Source organism: Pelodiscus sinensis, chromosome 17 (assembly GCF_052426305.1).
Source record: "Pelodiscus sinensis isolate ZL-2025 chromosome 17, ASM5242630v1, whole genome shotgun sequence".
NCBI classification, from domain to species: Eukaryota; Metazoa; Chordata; order Testudines; family Trionychidae; genus Pelodiscus; species Pelodiscus sinensis.
Genome location: NC_143068.1, coordinates 24,173,228 through 24,192,107, shown reverse-complemented (window position 1 = coordinate 24,192,107; position 18,880 = coordinate 24,173,228). Strand labels below are relative to the sequence as shown.

General features: G+C 43.3%; 1 protein-coding gene across 5 annotated transcripts in view; it reads right to left on the bottom strand.

Annotated features, from left to right (window-relative positions):
* Positions 1-10,947, bottom strand: part of ZMYND8 (zinc finger MYND-type containing 8) — a 165,524-nt gene extending 154,577 nt beyond the window's left edge. For 2 of the 5 annotated variants that reach the window (XM_089769693.1, XM_089769695.1), the window contains exons 1-2: positions 10,743-10,945; positions 2,960-3,024 (exon numbers count right to left, since the gene is read on the bottom strand). In XM_089769693.1, coding sequence (XP_089625819.1) covers positions 2,960-3,024; positions 10,743-10,751 — 74 coding nt within the window. In that variant the 5' untranslated portion in view covers positions 10,752-10,945. Of the gene's footprint in view, positions 1-2,959; positions 3,025-10,742 lie in introns of all 5 variants that reach the window. The other 3 variants (XM_089769699.1, XM_075901562.2, XM_075901561.2) reach the window with 3 other exon arrangements.
* Positions 10,948-18,880: the final 7,933 nt, after the last annotated feature.

Below are 18,880 nucleotides of genomic sequence, written 5' to 3'. Positions count from 1 at the left end.
CAACTAATTACATGAAACTCCTGGCCACACTGGCTGAACTGAGTAATAACACAGTTCTACCAGCCAGGTTGGGTGGTGCGAATTTATGTTAAACTCAGGTTATGCTTTAAAATAAATTCTACCCTGGGTCTTAAAATAAGATAATGTCTGATTGTTAAACACTGTTGTGAGCCCTTTACAGACAGATCCTTCAATTTGATGGAGACAAAAATTCACTACTTGTAAATGCTTACTGTACTGTACAGCTAATGGCTTACTACATTACTTGTTTTTCACTTTACAGTCTGTTCTTGAAGGTCTATCTAAAAGAGCATTGCTAACTTCAGAATGTATTTTAGCATATATTTAAAATAGCCTATTAATTCAATGGGAAGTTTCCATAATTGTGCTGGCACAGAACTTACTCATGTAAAGGTTACAAAAAATAAAAGCAAAAGAAGGAGCCTCTTAAAGTAAGCTAACCCCGGTGTTATTACTCAATTTATTTGATGGAAGAGTGATTGGGGGCATATTTTTGTGAGACGAAACTCAGTTTTTTGGGGTGTATGTGTCTGTTTGAGACTATATCACAGGGAGTAATTGCAGTTATGTGTGGGTTAAAAAAGGAGAGGAAAAACAAATTTGTAAATAAATCTTGCATATCACATGTGTCAATTATATGCTGTTAATAAAGATGAAAATAATATTTTTATAAAAGCTGTCTTTTCTGGATGCTTTGCTAATTTATTTTTAATCTAAGTGAAATTTACAGTTCAAGCATGTAGTGAATCACGAATGCAGGAGAGTTCTCTAGCAACAGGAGTTAAATTAAAGCTCTTAGAATTGCACTTTCTTCCCCTATGTTGTTAGCCCTGACACATCTACTAATGTGGTATATGCCATCAAGTGCCAGCAACCCCCCTCTGCCATGTAAACTGATCAAACCAGACAGTCTCTTTGCCAAAGGGTAAATGGACACAAATCAGACATCAGGAACGATAACACACATTATCCTGTAGGGAAGAGATGGGCAATAATTTTTGCCCAGGGGCCACTTCAAAAATTTTTGAGGTAGCCATGGGCCACCCCGGAAGGGGTGAGGCCTAAATAGGAATGGTCTGGGGGTGGGAGAGCCCCTTTGCCCCCCCTTCCCACTAGGCACCCATGCCCTGAAAGAGGTTTGGCACGCTTCTCCACCCCCAGGCCAATCAGGGAAGCCTCCTCCTGCCCTGCAAGGAGCACATGGCACTCTGAAGTGCCGCAGGCTCCTCGCAGGGCCAGGGCAGGGTGAAGGAAGCTTAACACAGCTCTCCCGTCCCCAGGCCCTGATTGGTCTGGGGGTGAGGGAGCCCGCAAAACCTCCTCCCCTCTCCCTCCCTGTGAGTAGCATGTGGTGCTTCAAAGCGAGCAGCGCGCAGGCAAAGTGGAAAAGACTTCAGGCGCTGCCCCACCCCAGGCCATAATTGGCTTGGGGGTGGGGGAGCAGCAGGGCCTCCACAGGCAGGATCTGCTCCATTGAGGCCCTTCTACCCACCCCTGCTGTAGGGGAACATTTTAACCTCCCTGGACATTCAATAATGGATTTAAAAGTAGCCATTCTTCTATAAAATAATTTTATCACCAGATTACAGAGGGAGACATCTGAACTGGAGTTCATTTACAAGTTCAACATTATTGACTTAAGCTTGAATACAAATATTAACTGGTTAACGCACAACAAAGGCAACTGCTCTGCCTTTGATATGCACATTTCCAAATCACATGAGACTCATCTAGTCTGACATACTTAGCTTTATTAATACTAATCTTACAATTGACAAGTAACTTCTTCTGCCATTATATATATCCTGGATGCTTTAATTTCCACTCCAATCTTCTTATACAGGGGCAGCAAGGGGGGCGGGATACATGTAGTCGACAGGATTAACTGATAAACCCAGGCGTTGACATCCCTAGTATAAACACCAAGTGAGTTGTCTCCCAACTTGCAAAAATCATGTCCTTAAATTAGCATTTCTCAGTATTGCTAATTTCCACATTCCCACCCACTTTGGGATCCATTTTTGTCCATGCCTCTAGCAATATTCACTGAGCCCATAAGAGAAGGGAAGTGATCACCAAACAGTTATACCTATAGGTCAAAGGTTAACTTCCATATCCTTTAGTAGTGTGCTCTGAGCTCAGTGCAGAAGCATCATGCTCCATGTTCTATAAAAGTGGGTGGGGAGGAAAACAGTACTTGGAACTGTAATACTCATCTCCTTGTCCACTGTATTTCACATCTGACATAAACTATCTCAGAACTCATCCCTAATCTTTCTATTGCAAAATATTATCAGTGCAGGAGTAACAGATTTTCACTTATTCTAGTCCTTAAATCTAAGAAGATATCTCTTATTCTAGAGGAGTATTGCAACCATTATACATAGCAATAGTGAAAAAAGCCAAGGTCCTGCAGTACAGTAATTCCTCATTTAATACTTTAGATGCATTTCTGAAAATGTTTGTGCTAAGTGAAAAAATGCTATGCAGGGTCAATTTTCCCATTAAAAATAATGGAAAAGGTGAGGGTTGCATTTCAGGTGGTGGTGACAAAGTCAATTTTTTGTTGGTGCTGGGTCATCTACGTCAACATTAGATATCTAGCAACACAAAATAACTAGCAACACAAGTCACCGCGGTTTGTTAAAACACAAAGATAAACACATGAGTGAGCAGAGGAGCACTGTGATCACATGTATTCATCCACTCATGCATATTACCACTGTTTTCACCAACTTATACCACTGCAAGAAGTAGTCTGCCACTTGATTATTTTTGTGTTATTTCGGGGATGGTTGTGTTATTCGAAAAATGTTCCCTAAAAAAATCATGCTATTGCAAAAACGTGTTAAGCAGGCATGTGTTAAACAAGTAATTATTGTATCTCATTAATTATTATTTGCAAACCAATGATATATTAAAATTTAACATTACTTACTTTCTGATAAAGTATTTGATGCTGAATAGGTCTGTTCCAGATGTTTGGATGCTAATTGTTGTTTTCTGAAATAAAAACAACCAGTAAATAATCCTGAATTGTAAGAGAAGGGTGAACAAAATTTCTTAGCATTGCTAGTTTCTTTCTTATGTGAAACAATATTTGTGTATTTAATATACCAGTTTCTCAATTTGATCCATGGAAATTGGATTTGTCTAGGGGAAGCAAATAATCCAAAGACTAGGAACAACTCTAGGGTTTCACATTCAGGTTACTGGTTCAAATGCAGACCAGGATTTTAACTGCTAAAAATGTTGTTTCTGTTTTTACCTCCATTACATGAATTTGTAGTCACAATCTCTTTTTAGTGGTTAAGTTTCTGTATCAAAAATCAGCATTATAATTAGCCCTTTTGGTATCAATTTCAACATAGACGTCTAAGACTCAATTGGTACTGCATGTCACAACTAAGTCATATTAAGGATAGGAGAGATACCTTGTACTACAACTAACCCACTTGTAACTTCTGTAAGCACATATGGGATTGTTCTTTTTCTATATAAATTCCATTTTAGGCCTCTACTGAAATTACCAACAGGGAGATCGCTTGTCTGGCTGGGTTAGGAAATGGGGATTGCACTGGAAGCTGTCATGATTCTAAACATTAATTTTATATCTCTCTGTCCCCTCTGTAAAATTTTTTACACTAGCTCAGGCAAGTAAATCAATGTGACTGAACATTTGTCCAAGTCCTCTTAGGACTTGATTGTAGGATTGAGGCTATTCCATTAAAATCTTGCTCCACATATAAATTAACTTTAAAAACACTCTCCCTTTTTTTCAAGTGACCATATATGTAGCTTAAATAGTATGATTGTTTGAAAACGTTACCTCAGAAATGTTAAATAATATCTTTATTCTCTTGCAGCAGGAGCACCATTTCATATTTTGGTGGGGTGGGAGGCGACCTATGCATGCCGTGATGGGGGAGGGAGAGAGAGTGAAAGCATGGGGGATGCAGACTGAGGACAGAGGCTTCAGCAGTGTTACTGAGCATGCTCAGTACAAGCCAAGCACCAAATGGAGACGGGGAAACCATTCCCCATCTACTCTCCCCGCCCCTACACATTATCTCTATCCAGGTACTGGAAAACTCCACTTTTTTTTGGCAGTCTACTTAGCAGTTAGCTGGCAGGAGGCACTATATTTAATTCATATATAAAAGAAAGAAAATTGAATAAATATTAGACCCAAACAGCTCTAACACTAACATATTTTGACATCTTGTGGCAAGTCACTTAAGGGACACTGGTTAGTCTTAGAATTTTAATGTATATTCTTACTTTGTTACTAAGTCTGTGGAGAGAGAGAGATACCCCCGTCAGGACTCCAAAGCTTTGTCTCAGCTCTGGAAGGGGAGCAGGATTTAGAGGGTTACAGCAAGGAGGCAGATACATTTCAGCTCTGCATAAGAACATCAGAATAGCCATACAGGGTCAGACCAAAGGTCCTTCTAGCCCAGTATCCTGTCATCCAAAAGTGGCCAATGTCAGGTGCTTCAGAGGGAATAAACAGAAGAGTCAGTCATCATGATTCATCCCCTACCACCCATTCCCAGCTTCCGGCAAACAGAAGCCAGGGACACCATCACTGCCCATTCTAGCTTAGTAGCCATTGCTGGATCTCTCCCCCTTGAACTTATTTTGTTCTTATTAGAACCCTGTTATAGTTTGGGCTTTTCCATCATCTCCTGGGTAAGAGTTTCACAAGTTGATTGTGAAAAAATAATTGATTTTGTTTGTTTTAAATCTGCTTCTTTTACATTTAATTGGGTCAGCTTCTTGTATTAGGTTAGTGAAGGAATAAATAACATTTCCTTATTCTATTTTACCACACTGTTCATTAATTTCTAGACATCTAACATATCTCCCTACCCTTTAGTCATTGCTTTTCCAAGCTGAAAAGTCCCAGTCTTGTTAATCTCTCCTCATATGGAAGCTGTTCCTTACCCCCCCTCAGGGGCGGCCCTAGACTAGCTGCCAGCAACTAGTGCCCTAGGCGAACCATGCAATCGGCGCCCCCACCTGCAAACCCCTCAATGATATTGCGCCACCATTTGGTGCCCCATTTAACCTAGCGCCCTAGGCGACCGCCTAGTTCGCCTATATGGACTGGCCGGCCCTGCCCCCCCCTAATAATTTCTGTTGCCCTTTCTTTACCTTTTCCAAACACAGTATATCTTTTTATATGGATTGACCAGATCTGCATACAGTATTCTTTGCCCATGAAAGCTTATGCTCCAATAAATCAGTTAGTCTATAAGGTATATCTACACTTGCACCCTAGTAAGTAGAAAATAGTAAATGAAGCTGGGATTTAAATATCCCACGCTTCATTAGCATAATCTCGACTGCGTGCTGTTTCGAAAGTGAAAGCATGCTCTGGGCCGCATTAGTTCGAATCAAATCCCTTGGTTCGAACTAAGATTACTCCTCAAAAAATGAGGAGTAACGTTAGTTCGAACCAAGGGGTTTGATTCGAACTAACGCGGCCCAGAGTACACTTTCACTTTCGAAACAGCTGGGTTCCGAAACAGCGTGCGGCCGAGATTATGCTAATGAAGCACAGGATATTTATATTTTGGCTTCACTTGCTATTTTGAATGCCTAAATTTGCATCCCTAGTTCGAACTTGGGTGCAAGTGTAGACATACCCTAAGGTGCCACAGGACTTTTCGTAGCTTTTGCAGTATTCAAGATGTATACTTTACAATGACTTTATATAGAGGTAATATGGTATTTTGTCTTATTTATTCCTTTCCTAATGATTCCCAATATTCTGTTAGCTTTTCAGTTTCTAGAGTGCCGCTGTACATTGAACAAATGTTTTCAGGGAACTATCCCCAATGATTCCAAAATCTCTTTCTTGAATGGTAACAACTATTTTAGACCCCATCATTTTTGTATGTATAGTTAGGATTATATTTTTCCATGTTTATTACTTTGCACTTATCAACACTGAATTCCATCTGCCCTTGTGTTGCCCAGTCACCCAGTTTTATAAGATCCCTTTGTAACTCTTTGCAGTCAACTTTGGAGTTTACTATTTTTTCTTGAACATTTATGAAAAGTTGTATAGCAGTGGTCCAAATGCAGATCTCTGAAGCACAACACTCATTCCTTCTCTTTCCCTCCGCCCCATCTTTTAAGTGTACTACCCAGCAATGTTTTCATGATCTAAGGATCCTTCAATTACCTGAATAACCAGCCTTTTGTTATTCTTCATCACTCTGCCTCCCTCTTTTTCTAACAAAGGCAAGCAGCTCAAATTGTTGCATTTAAGACCTGCTTCTGGAGTCAAGACATGGGCTGTGTCTACACTGGGCCACTTATTCCGGAAAATCAGCCGCTTTTCCGTAATAAGCTGCGAGCTGTCTACACTGGCCCTTGAATTTCTGGAAAAGCAACGACACTGTACTGTACAAAATCAGCCGCTATTCCAGAAAAACTATTCTGCTCCCGCTCGGGCATAAGTCCTTATTCCAGAACACTGTTCCGGAAAAGGGCCAGTGTAGACAGCCTAGTAGTCTTTTCCGGAAAAAAGCCCCGATCGCAAAAATGACAATCAGGTCTCTTTTCCGAAAAAGCACGTCTATATTGGCCACAGATGCTTTTCCGGAAAAAGGGCTTTTCCGGAAAAGCAGCCTGCCAGTGTAGACGCTCCTTTTCCAGAAAAACTGAAAACGGAATAGTATTCCGTTTTAAGCAGTTCCGGAAATTCATGCCAGTGTAGACACAGCCATGGGTTTTAAGCAGACCTCAAGTATAAAATCTAGGGCTTCAAACTCGAGAGGGGGGCTACTGCAACCCTAGCTCCACATAATGGTGCCCGTGTCCTATAGCACGGAAAAGAGCAAAGAATTAACATTCTTTATCAGTATTTATAAATTATTAGGAAGAAAAATCTAGAGTCCCATTCTGCAAATGCTTGTGAACATGTGTAACAATTTCCACATAAATACTACAGTAGAGCTCAGTAACATTGCTCCTGTGAAAGGTTACATATGTGCTTAAGTGTTTGCTGGTTTTGAGCTTACGCTTCTTCTCATTCACCAGTATGAGGAAACTAGATAGGTGAAAGATATTGATGAAATGAAAAATATCAGTTTAATATAGCTTTCTTATAACGTCTGATTGCATAATATCTATGAATGATAAAAGATAACTGTGTAATTACAAAACTGTTTAGGATAGTCAAGACAGAAGCAGACTGTGAGGGTCTCCAAGAAGATCTCACCAAACTGAGTGATTGGGCAACAAAATGGCAAATGAAATTTAATGTGGATAAGTGTAAAGTAATCGGGAAAAATAACCCCAACTATACGTACAATATGATGGGGGCTAATTTGGCTACGACAAATCAGGAAAGAGAGCTTGGAGTTATCATGGACAGTTCTCTGAAAACTTCCACGCAGTGTGCAGCGGCGGTCAAAAAGGCAAATAGGATGCTAGGAATTATTAGGAAAGGGATAGAAAATAAGACCCAGAATATCTTACTGCCCCTGTATAAAACTATGATACGCCCACATCTTGAATACTGTGTACAGATGTGGTCTCCTCACCTCAAAAAAGATATTTTGGCCTTGGAAAGGGTTCAGAAAAGGGCAACTAAAATGATTAGGGGTTTGGAACAGGTCCCGTCTGAGGAGAGGTTAAAGCGACTGGGACTTTTCAGTTTAGAAAAGAGGAGACTGAGGGGGGATATGATAGAGGTCTATAAAATCATGAGTGGTGTGGAGAGGGCCGATAAAGAAAAGTTATTTATTAGTTCCCATAATAGAAGAACTAGAGGACACCAAATGAAATTAATGGGTAGCAGGTTTAAAACTAATAAAAGAAAGTTCTTCTTCACACAGCGTGTAGTCAGCCTGTGGAACTCCTTGCCAGAGGAGGCTGTGAAGGCTAGGACTATAACAGAGTTTAAAGAGAAGCTGGATAAATTCATGGAGGTTAGGTCCATAAAAGGCTATTAGCCAGGGGATAAAATGGTGTCCTTGGCCTCTGTTTGTCAGAGGCTGGAGAGAGATGGCAGGAGACAAATCGCTTGATCATTGTCTTCGGTCCACTCTCTCTGGGGCACCTGGTGCTGGCCAGTGTCAGCAGACAAGGCTAGAAGGACCTTTGGTCTGACCCAGTATGGCCGTTCTTATGTACATATTGTTTGTGAAATAACACTGTAGTTTTACATGACTTAAATAAATACAAGACTGTTCAAATGTGGAAATGGTCAGAAGAGGTAGGCATCAATAATGGAAAAATTCTGCCAGTATAGACCCATGAGGAGCTGGCAGATGACCCAGTGAAATCAGTTCATCTTCCCATTTTTCAGATTGTCCCCACAGTATGTTGAAGCACCTGGGAATATATTTGTAAAAAAATGTCACTTCCTTAATCATCTGATTCCGTTGTCTGTCAAATATCAGCATATGAATTAAGGAAAAATACAGGTTTCATTTCCTTTTTTTTAGAACCAATCCAGCTAACGAAGAACAATATATATTATATTCTGTCTCTAGCATCATCTAGCAAATTGTCAGTTAAATTCAGCTAATGCATTCTTTATGCAGACTTTACTGTATGTGATAATGCCAGAGGCAGCCAGTAAATCTTACATTAACTTTACAAATAAAAATGCCAAGTACTGAAAAGTATATCTGATGCCCAAAAAAGCATACAGAATCCCATCCCATAATTTACTCTGGGAAAATGTCACTGACTTTTTTTTACTAGGTCAGAACAATTTCATTATTAATCCTTTCTACTTACTCATGCATAGCAGAATATGACCAATTGCTATTGTATCATGTGAAAGTTTCACAGAAAGACACTGTTCATTCTGCATGCCAAGACAATATTAGCAACCTCATCCCTGCTCAAACCCAGAAACAACTTTATTTTGAAGCTCACTTACTAGTTGCTTTTGATGCTAAAAATTAATTACGTCACAAAACTATATTTAAAATAGTTACAGTACTGTCTTCAGTACAGCTGAATAAATAATAAAATATTTATTATTTTGTAATAAATAATTTATTGCATAAGTTCAGGCTTGTCTTCCATTAGCAGAAACGCAGTGAGTGGTTTTCCTCAGATATATTTAGTACACCCACTCTAAATGCTCAAATGTCATACATTAGGCCCCCCACAAATATAACTAAAATAATTTTTAGAATAATATTAGGCCTTTTTATTAGCTTAGAGTCATTGGGGTTCACCTTTCACAGCTTTTTGTTCAATCATAGAAGTTTAAAAAAACCTTCAGAAAACCTGAGATTCTTAAATGTGAAGGAACTGGATCTTAAAGAAAAACACTAAATATCACCAGACTTGTGATTAAATTGCAAGAATTGGTATCAGAACAAAAGGTTCCAAATATTTTTCACTGTAAATTGATCATGATTTATAAAAAGTTCACTGAGAGTACTTGACAATGAGTCAAGTAACACATGCTGTTTCTGATTCCCAAACAAATGATACAAATACTTTTGAAGTGAATATAAACATGAAATTCAGTTTCCTGCACTACATATGCCTGAAACTTTGACAGAGAGCAAAAATGGGGCATGAACTAGGTTAAGTGGTAGTGTCAATATGTCAGTTAACCGATGAGCATGGGCTCATCAGGTAACCTCTACGGTTACACAGAGCCCCCACCCTGCTGCCTCCCCTCCCCCCCTTTAGATGTGTAACCCCTGAAAATGTCAGTGGTTACACATTTAGCTGAATACACTCATTTTAACATTCTCAGCTTGAACGTGTCCAAACTGGATTTATTTAAAAATGTAGCAATTGAATATTCCTAGGAATATCACTGAGATCAAGTAAAAAGTAATTTTAGGGAGTTATTTTATATTAATTGGAATTTATGCAACATTTGCTAAGTAATAAATGATGTGAAAAGTGATACTAACTTTAGGACTGCTTTTTCCTGTCACAAATACTGTTTTCACTCCCCACTTAAATTCCTTTCTGCAATTTGATCCATGCAGGTGGAGCTTGCCACATCTGAAGAAGTGGGTTGTGCCCACAAAAGCTCATGATACCATCTACATTTTTTGTTAGACTCTAATGTACTGCAGGACTAGTCACAGTTTACTGTAGTCAATTCCAGTTCAGCGTGGATTCAAAGTTTCCAGCTACACGCATTGGATTAGAGGATGAGGCCAAACACCTTTTATTTTTCTGTCACCTGAATTCTTTCAAGATTCTGATGAAGAACCCATCATTTCAGGCCATTCTCTAGGACGCCCTTTCAAAATTCCATTGTTTGTTTCCTCAGGCCATTAACAATGATTTCCCTTATTTCAGCATAGGAAATTCCAGAAAGTTCCCTCTACCTTACTGACCAACAGTACTGCCCATGGAAACTCCTGAAAGTTTCAACGAATTTTTGAGTAGATGAGGGAATAAAGACCCCTGGCATCTTAATGAAAGTTCCTCCCTCCATGTGAGAAAATTAGTCTCCATTCAGACTCCCCGCACCCTCCATTTTTCAACCAGGTCTGAGGGGCAGCACCGCAGCCACTACAAAGATACAAGAGCTTTCCACCCCAGCCTGCAACTCTTTGTTTCTGGGCTACGCGGTTGGCCTTCCGTCCTAGATGCTGCTACTGAAACGCTACGACAAAGCACCACTTCCAGGGACCTGAGCGAAGCCACTCAGTTCACACGACTGACAGCCAGCCGGCCGCGACGACGATAATGCGGTGCCTATTGAAACCTGCCTTCTCCATAGAGCCGCCTCCCACTCGTATGGGTCTGTCAGCTCCAGAAGAGGCACCCCAGCATCGGAATCAGGACGGAGCGGGACCTACTAGGACCTGTCATCTCCATTAGAGCCACTGGCTGGTAGGACTGAAGCACGGCGCGCAGAGGCCTACCGCCGCCACGCCAATAGCAGCAGCACCTCAAGCAGCGCGCGCTACCGCTCCGAGCTCCACCCACAAAACGGAGTGGGAACCTTAGCAACCGCGACAACCCCACTTCCGCCCTCCCCTCCAAAGGGTTGCATTAGTTGTCTTCTGTAAAGCCCACCCACCGCAGGCGGAGTCACATGCCCCACCCTCTGGCTCATCTCATTAGCTGGAGTCGGTGTCACTCCTGGGGACCGCGAGAGCTCTACCGAGAATCAAACGGCGACTTATGCCCCGCCCCTCTCTGAAAGCCACACCTCCCAGTGGCACGGCGATTAACCAGTACAACTGTCAATCATTGTTCTCCTGGATTGTGACTGGCTGATGCTGAGCTGTGGGCGGGCGGCGAAAAGCCGGGGTGTTTACTGTGCGTGAGGTGAGGGGGCTGTTGAGGAAGAATCACCACCTCTTTCCTGGACCCGGCCGGCTGCTAGGCCCTCGGGGGTTACCATGGGACTCCGAAGGAAGAACAAGAGCCCAGCTGTGCTGAGCCATGAATTCGTGATCCAGAACCATGCGGACGCCGTGTCCTGCCTGGCTATGGGCTTCCTGCTGGGGCTTATGTTCGAGGTACGGGGGCTGGGGGCTTTACCTGCGGCCGCCGAGCGGGGAGCACCCGTCCCAAGCGAGCCATACCGTTATCTCCGACCTGCGCCACCGCTGCTGGTCTGCGGGCAGCGGCCGAGCCTCGTCTCACACCCATGTCACTACTGGTCGCGATCCTCTTCTGCGCGCTCCGTTCTCCCCAGACCTGTCCTTGCTTGGGCCCCGTTTCTCCTGCCTCCCCAGCGCCTCACTCCGAGGGTTGGCCTTGTGACACACCCTCGCTCTCATCTCCCCCGTGCGCTGGTCCCCATGCTATTTATCCGGGCCCTCTTGTCATTGCTGTCTATCCCCGGACCCTTCATGCTCGTTCGTTCCTTTCCGCTGTATCCGACGCCCCTAGCTCACGACCTGCCCTCCTGAATCCCTATTGCCACACAGCTTCCCTTGTCGGCCCCTTCACATTAGTTGTAGCCCGTATTCCTTCCCAGCAAGCCCCTCATTCCCATCCATGCTCTTGGAGCTCAACCTGCCTTTTCTCTCGGGCGTGGTTTGAACTTTTTCGTGGAAACTTTGCAGTGGTGGAAACGTGGGTTATTGGAAATAGAGCTCCAGGTGGCCACTGGTGTTTTAACCACCAGATTGGCTTGACCTGTTATGAGCAGGGTCGGATGACATGGCAGTTGAAATGGTACCAGCAGTCCACCTCTGTTATTGATGATTCTTGCTCTCACTGACTCAGGTCAGTCAGTGATGGAGATCTAAAGAAAAATGCTAGTATTGACACAATCTTAGACTTGTCTCCAAATCCCTCTTCTCTTATGTATTTTAAAGTTAACTTTTTCTAATTAAATGAAGATGACACCTTTGATTTGGCTGAATTTTTTAGGTTTTGTTCTCTGGAATAAAATTGTTGTGTCATGATGCTGTATGAGTTCATTGTGTTAGTCTGTAAGTTGTTTAGTTTGATTTTTACTGCTGCTCTCAAGAATGGGGCAACCTAATGAAACAGGTAAGGCAGGTTGTTTGCCTTTTGTTTGGGGTTTTGTGGAGGTAGATGGGAAGGGGAGATGTCAGGACTGTCTGGAAACATGGTTTTCCAAGCTGTGACAATTTATGTCTGGGAAAGTTGTTACTGAAACAATCCAAACATCACTCATCACCTTGAGCTAGATTTAAAATAAGAATACTTAAAAATGAGAAAATACTTTGAAATACTGGGTTGAAAGATATTACGCAGTGTGAAGTATTATCTTTAAGGGTTTGTTCTTTACTGCTATGCTAGTCCTTTAGAATTCAGTGAATTATGCTGGAAAAGGGTGGATAATGGAGTCACGATAATCAAATAATGTCCCTCCAAACAAATGACAGATGCTAAGTTGGGTGATGCTGTAGTGTGCTGCATTAGAAGTGGTACAAACTAAAGCGGCTATATGACGCAGATAGAATGCTGGGATAGAAAGTGAAGTTGTAGAGAATCATTAGTTACAAGAGGAGGCTGAAGGTGGAAAAACTTTGATCCTCCTATGCGGACTAATGGGATATTTTGTAATGTGAATCTGTGGAATATGAGTTAAAGTGGATGAATTGGTCAAAAGTTAGAATGCTAAAAACAAACAGTTTGTGAAATTGTTTGTAAATCCTTGCTTGTCCAAAGTCAGTACGATCCTGTGTGTAAACATACATTTACAGCCCCTCTAGCACTCAGTGTGATATTAATATAGTTTATTCCTGTACAACATGGGTGGCCAACCCATTCTGGGCAAAGAGCCAAGATAGCAGTGGATCCAGCACAAAGAGTTGAAAGGGGCAAAGTTGTAGAGGAGGGGGGAAAAAAAAAGATTGCCCCTTTAAAACGAGCCCCTGGTCATGTTTGGTCAAGCAAAAAAAAAAAAAAAAACCTCTTTAAAAAAAGGCTCTGCCCCTTTAAGAAACCGCATTGAAATGCGTTTTGAAGCTTTTGGGCCACAGCAGGCTCCCGCCACCTGCCGCCATCTTTATTTCTGCTGCTTTCATGGCTGCACCAGACAGCTCCCCTGCCCAGGTCAGCACAGGAAGCTGGGAGGAGAGGCCTTTTTTTAGGGGCGTGGGGGAGGCTTTCGAGCCATAGGGGCAGGGGGAGGCTTCATGAGCTGCACCCGGGGTTGGGGGGGGGGGGGAGAAGAGCCATATGTGGCTCGCAAGCCTTGGGTTGGCCACCCTTGCTGTACAGGAAGGAGAATAAGCAGTGTTTATGTCAGGCAGTATAATTTCATAAATAGTGAGGTTAAACCCATTTAACTATAGCTATAAAATATTACACCCATAACTGACCTAGCCATACAAGTACAGTTCTAAATGTAGTTTGTGCTGGGAATATTCAGCTGCATTCAAAGAACAATATTTTGTGTTGTGTTCTTCTGTCTGATGCAAAATGCATATACACAGTGCTATTGCAATCAATTCAAATTATGCAAAATAGGCAAAGGTGAGCTTGTGTAGCAAGTTAACTTTTAAGACTGTAATGCAATTTTTGGAAAAGTTGATTAAGAAACCTTTAAAGTTCCTGATGATCATGGACAGCCATTTGTAGAGGGCTGTGCTTGTCAATGTAATGAAAGTTCAGAAGAGTTCAGATCAGGGTCACTTGATGGTGATAGATCTCAACAGTTGTTGATGACATTGTGGTTTGAAAAATTCATTCATCCTGAAAAGTGAGAACTTTGTCCAGAGAAGTAAGAAAATATATGCTATCAACTTCTTAAAAAAAAAAAAAAAAAGCTTTTATTATAAATTAAATTAAAACATTGAAGAGCTGGTCATTCTTTGAAGGGTCTACATGCTCCTCTCTATTTCCATTCTTCTTTCAGGGCACTGCAAAGATTTCCTCTTCTGGATCTTGAAGTGTTTTGACTATCATTTTTGGGGTGGGGGTGGTGTCCTTGCCACATGTGGAATGCAGCCTCATGTAGAACTGGCAGATTTGTAAAGGGGTCTAGGCCACGTATAAAATGGAACTCATTTTATAAGTGACAGATCTATGGGTAGACCCAATTTTTTATTCTCCTCCCTTTCCTTCTGGTACAATGTGTGAAAGAACTTTGCCCAGCATTGCTTTTCTTTTTGTTGTAGCTCAGGGTAAGGATGTTAAGAAGTGGGTAATTGACTAATTGTGTAGTCAGTACAGTTTGTATCGATTACACAATTAGTCGATAAGGTGAGGTGGGGTCCAAGAACGACGCCTGCTGAGCTCTGCCGTTTAAATATAGCAAGAGCCACCAGGCTCTTACTACTACATTTAAAAGATGGACATGCAGCAGTCCAGGACCTGGTGTGAGCCCCCCACCTCTGCACCATGTAGATAAGTCCTAGGAAAAACACCCTTGGCGGGTCAGATCTGGCCTGCCACGCCACTGGATCCAGCCCATGGATGCAGCGGGAAGTCTCAGGGTCCCCTGCTTGCCTCATCCCCGCACACCACTCAGAAAAGCAGCTGCAGGGCCATTTGTGTTCCACGAACTGAGTCTGGAAAGGAGGGGGCAGTGGTGCTTCATGGCTGCTTCTGCCCTCAGTACAATCCCATTGGCTGGTTTCTGGCAAATGGAAGTTGGCTGTTTGAAAAACAGGCAGCAAGCAAACCACTAATCCCCCCTCCACTCAGGCTCTTATTCACAGAGCACATGGCCTTGCAGTCTATGCAGGGGCAGGGCAGACTCATGCCTGAGAAACAAGCTGGGCTGTTGGCCAGGAGTCTCACTGGTAAGTCCCCAGGTCTTCCCTCCTCCCGAGCCCTATTTCCCTCACCTCCACTCCTACCACCCCATACTCCACATAGGCCAAACCCTCTGCCACCCTTCTGAGCCCATAGCACTTCCCAAACCAAGCACCCCAATCCCCTGCCCCAGATCACAATTCCCTCCTGCCCTAGGTCACAGCCCAAACCCCTGTACCTCCTCTTGCATTCCAGTCCCCTGCCCTAGCTCACAACCCAGACCCCTGCATTCCAATCCCATGCCGCAGGTCACAACTGCCTCATTCAAACTCCCCCTCAGATCTCACAGGCCCTCCAAATCTGGCCCACCAAGCTGGCTGATCCGGCCTGCAGCCACCCTGCCGCTCCCCAGGCCAGTTGAGACCTGGGGATGGGGGAGCTGGCAGCTTTCTCTGGGTGGTGGCGGGGGAGGAGGGATGGGGCAGACTTCATGTGCTCCCTCTGCCCCCAGGCCAATCAGGGTTTTGAGTGGGAGGAGCACAGGAAGCTTCCAGGCCATGCCTCTTCTGCCCAAGTCCCAACCTTTTCCAGGGTGGCCTGCGACCACTTCAGAAATGTGTGACGTGGCCAGCCCCCTTCAAAAAGTATTGCCCGTGCCTGGCATACACGGTGCTAGGGGGAATCTGCTTTTAAGACGGCTCCCCCAAGCAACAATTCCTGCTTTCCTCCCCTTGCTGCCTCTGATACAGAGACAGAAAGGGGAAAGAAATGAGTAGTTGCGTTTGGCAAATGTGCCAAATGTTTTGTTAACCCCATCAAAATCTACCCAAATTTGGTCAAATTAAGCCTCAGAAAAATCAGGTTTTGTACATTATCAGAAGAGTCTTCTAAGTTCGATGGATAAAGTCTCTAGAGATTCTGACTGGGCATGCTCCAGTACAAGACTGCAAAGGTTAAACAGGACTTAACTTTGCAATTCTTCTGATTGCCATGGACTGCTGACAGAGGCATAATCAAGCTTCAGGGGTGTGTGCTGGTGCAGAGGCAGAAGGGGTACATAGGATGGAGAGGAAAATAAGGGTCCATAGCCACTAGAAAACACTGCTTTTCGAGCCTGGAATACACCCAGGATTCTTGAGTCTCAACATTATTTTGTTATCTGTCAGAGTTGTGCAATTCAAGAAGATATTTCATTCCCCTCTACTAGCTGGTTCACAGAGGATAAATAGCCTGTTAGTGCTTTATGCCATTAGCTCAAGTGACAGATGTGTGCGGTAGTTCTGAAGCTTCTCATCTTACTAATGACTTGTGGGATGGAGGAAAGAAATCCATATGATGTATTGTATGAAAAGTTTTTATTTTAAAAGATTCGAACCTTTGTATTAAAAGAAAAAATAAGGTTGAAAAATCAAGCACTCGGAATCAAGGGATGCTAAAATGTGTGTAAGGAACCTGTAATCGTTGAAAATGTCAGTGGTTATATGGTTACACGCGAGGCGGCACTTGGCTCCCTGGGAGCCTGTGCGTATGGGGACCCTGCTTTTAAGTGTCAGCAGGGCAGCAGTGCAAGAGCCAATGCGTGCCGGGAGACTGCATGTAACTGAACATTAACCGATGAGCCTAGGCTCATGGATTAGCCATGTGCACAGTTACTTTCATGTCACTTTTTGCAACCCCCCCCCTTTTTTTTTACATCATCCAAGTTCTACTACAACTATAGTTTTAATACCTCAGCTTTGACAGACCAAGCAGATGACCATATTTTTCTTTGCAGCATTAATATAATAAGAACTCTACTGAAGAAATGGAGGATCATTTTGAAGGCAGGAAAATAGGGATGTGTAAAAGATTTTTAAAAAGTCACCATGTAACCACTAAAAATCCTAGCAGTTACAGTTAACTGTTTTTGACCAAGTGTGACTAGAGAGAAAAGGATCATGAAGATGTGCCCCCAGCAGGCTCTGCTGTAGAAGTACAGTAAACTTCCGATAATCCAGCACCTTTAGGACCCAGGGGGTGCCGAACTATCAGAAGGGGGGGCTGTGAAATGTCTGGGGTGGGGTAGGGTGGGTGGATGGGGGGGCAGCACTGCGGGACCAACCCGGCAGCACCCCACTTGCTCTGCCCCAGACTTCCCCAAGTCAGCCGCTGCTGAAACTGATCAGCGGCTGACTCGGGGAAGCTTGAGGCAGAACAGCTCCAATTGTCTGGCTGCCTGGAGCTCTTCTGGGTTCCAGGTGGTGCCGGACTAGCAGGAATGCCGGACCATTGGATGCCAGACAACTGGAGTTTTACTGTATACTGCAGAGCTTGCAGTGCAGCCAGCTTCCTGGGAACGGGGCCAGCAGCTGAAGCCTCTGTACTCTGGGAACCGACTTCTACTAAAAGCTGACTCCTGGCATGCACCAGCTCCACGCTCAGGGAGCCGGCTACCGCCCCACACTAAGGGCTCTTCATCCCGTTCCCTGAAATTGGGGCTGGCAGCTGAAGCATGCTTGCAAAGCAGAAGACTTCAACCTCAACAGAAACCAATAAGCATCAGCTTATCGCTTAACCAATAAAACTCTTATATCCCTACAGGAAAGTGGTAGCAAAGCTATCTAAAAACTGAGTTACTGTAAATAGCAGTATGGACCGTGCCAATACATTCTAAAGCAGATCAAAACTCAGAATTCCATCTAATTAGGATGTGGGTGGGCAAATTCCAGCCCACAGGATTAATCCCTGGCAGACCCCCACCGCCATGTTTACCTGTACCTCCGCAGATATTGGAGGATCGCAACTCTCAGCTGCAAATTGCCATTCACGGCCAATGCGAGTGACGGCGTCCTCGTCCGCAACACTTCCTGTCGCTTGCATTGGCGGCTAACGGCAGTTCACGGCCAACCAGGGCTGTGATTCGCCGATACCTGCAGAGGCACAGGTAAACCTAGTGGCTGCGCTGACTAACCCTTTGGGCTGCTGTGGAGATGTGTTTTGGGTTTTTTTAATTATTTTTTGTTTATTGCCCACCCCAGCATTAGAAGAATGGATTTCACATCAGCAGTTATTTAAATCAATTAAAAGTAAATATAAAATGTATTGAGTCAAGAAACAAATGGGCCTTTCACAATTATCCTGCATTAAACACTTAAGCAGACTAATCTAACACTACTTTAGGACAGTGATCATGAAATAATAGAGTTCATGATCTTAAGGAAAGGTAGAAGGGAGACCAGCACAATTGAGGTAATGGATTTCAGGAAGGCAGATTTTGATAAGCTCAGAGAACTTGTAGGTAAGGTCCCATGGGAAGCAAGACTGAAGGGAAAAACAACTGAGGAGAGTTGGAAGTATTTCAAAGGGATGTTAAGGGCCCAAAAGCAAACAATTCTGCTGTGTAGGAAAGATAGAAAATACGGCAAAAGACCAGCTTGGCTTAACAAGGAGATCTTGCACGATCTCAAAATAAAAAAGGAGTCATATAAAAAATGGAAACTAGGACAACTAACAAAGGATGAATATAGGCAAGCAACACGGGAATGCAGGGGCGAGATTAGAAAGGCAAAGGCACAAAATAAGATCAAACTAGCTACAGGCATAAAGGGAAACAAGAAGACCTTTTATAAATACATTAGAAGCAAGAGGAAGACCAAGGACAGGGTAGGCCCGCTGCTCAGTGAGGAGGGAGAAGCAGTAACAGGAAACTTGGAAATGGCAGAGATGCTCAATGACT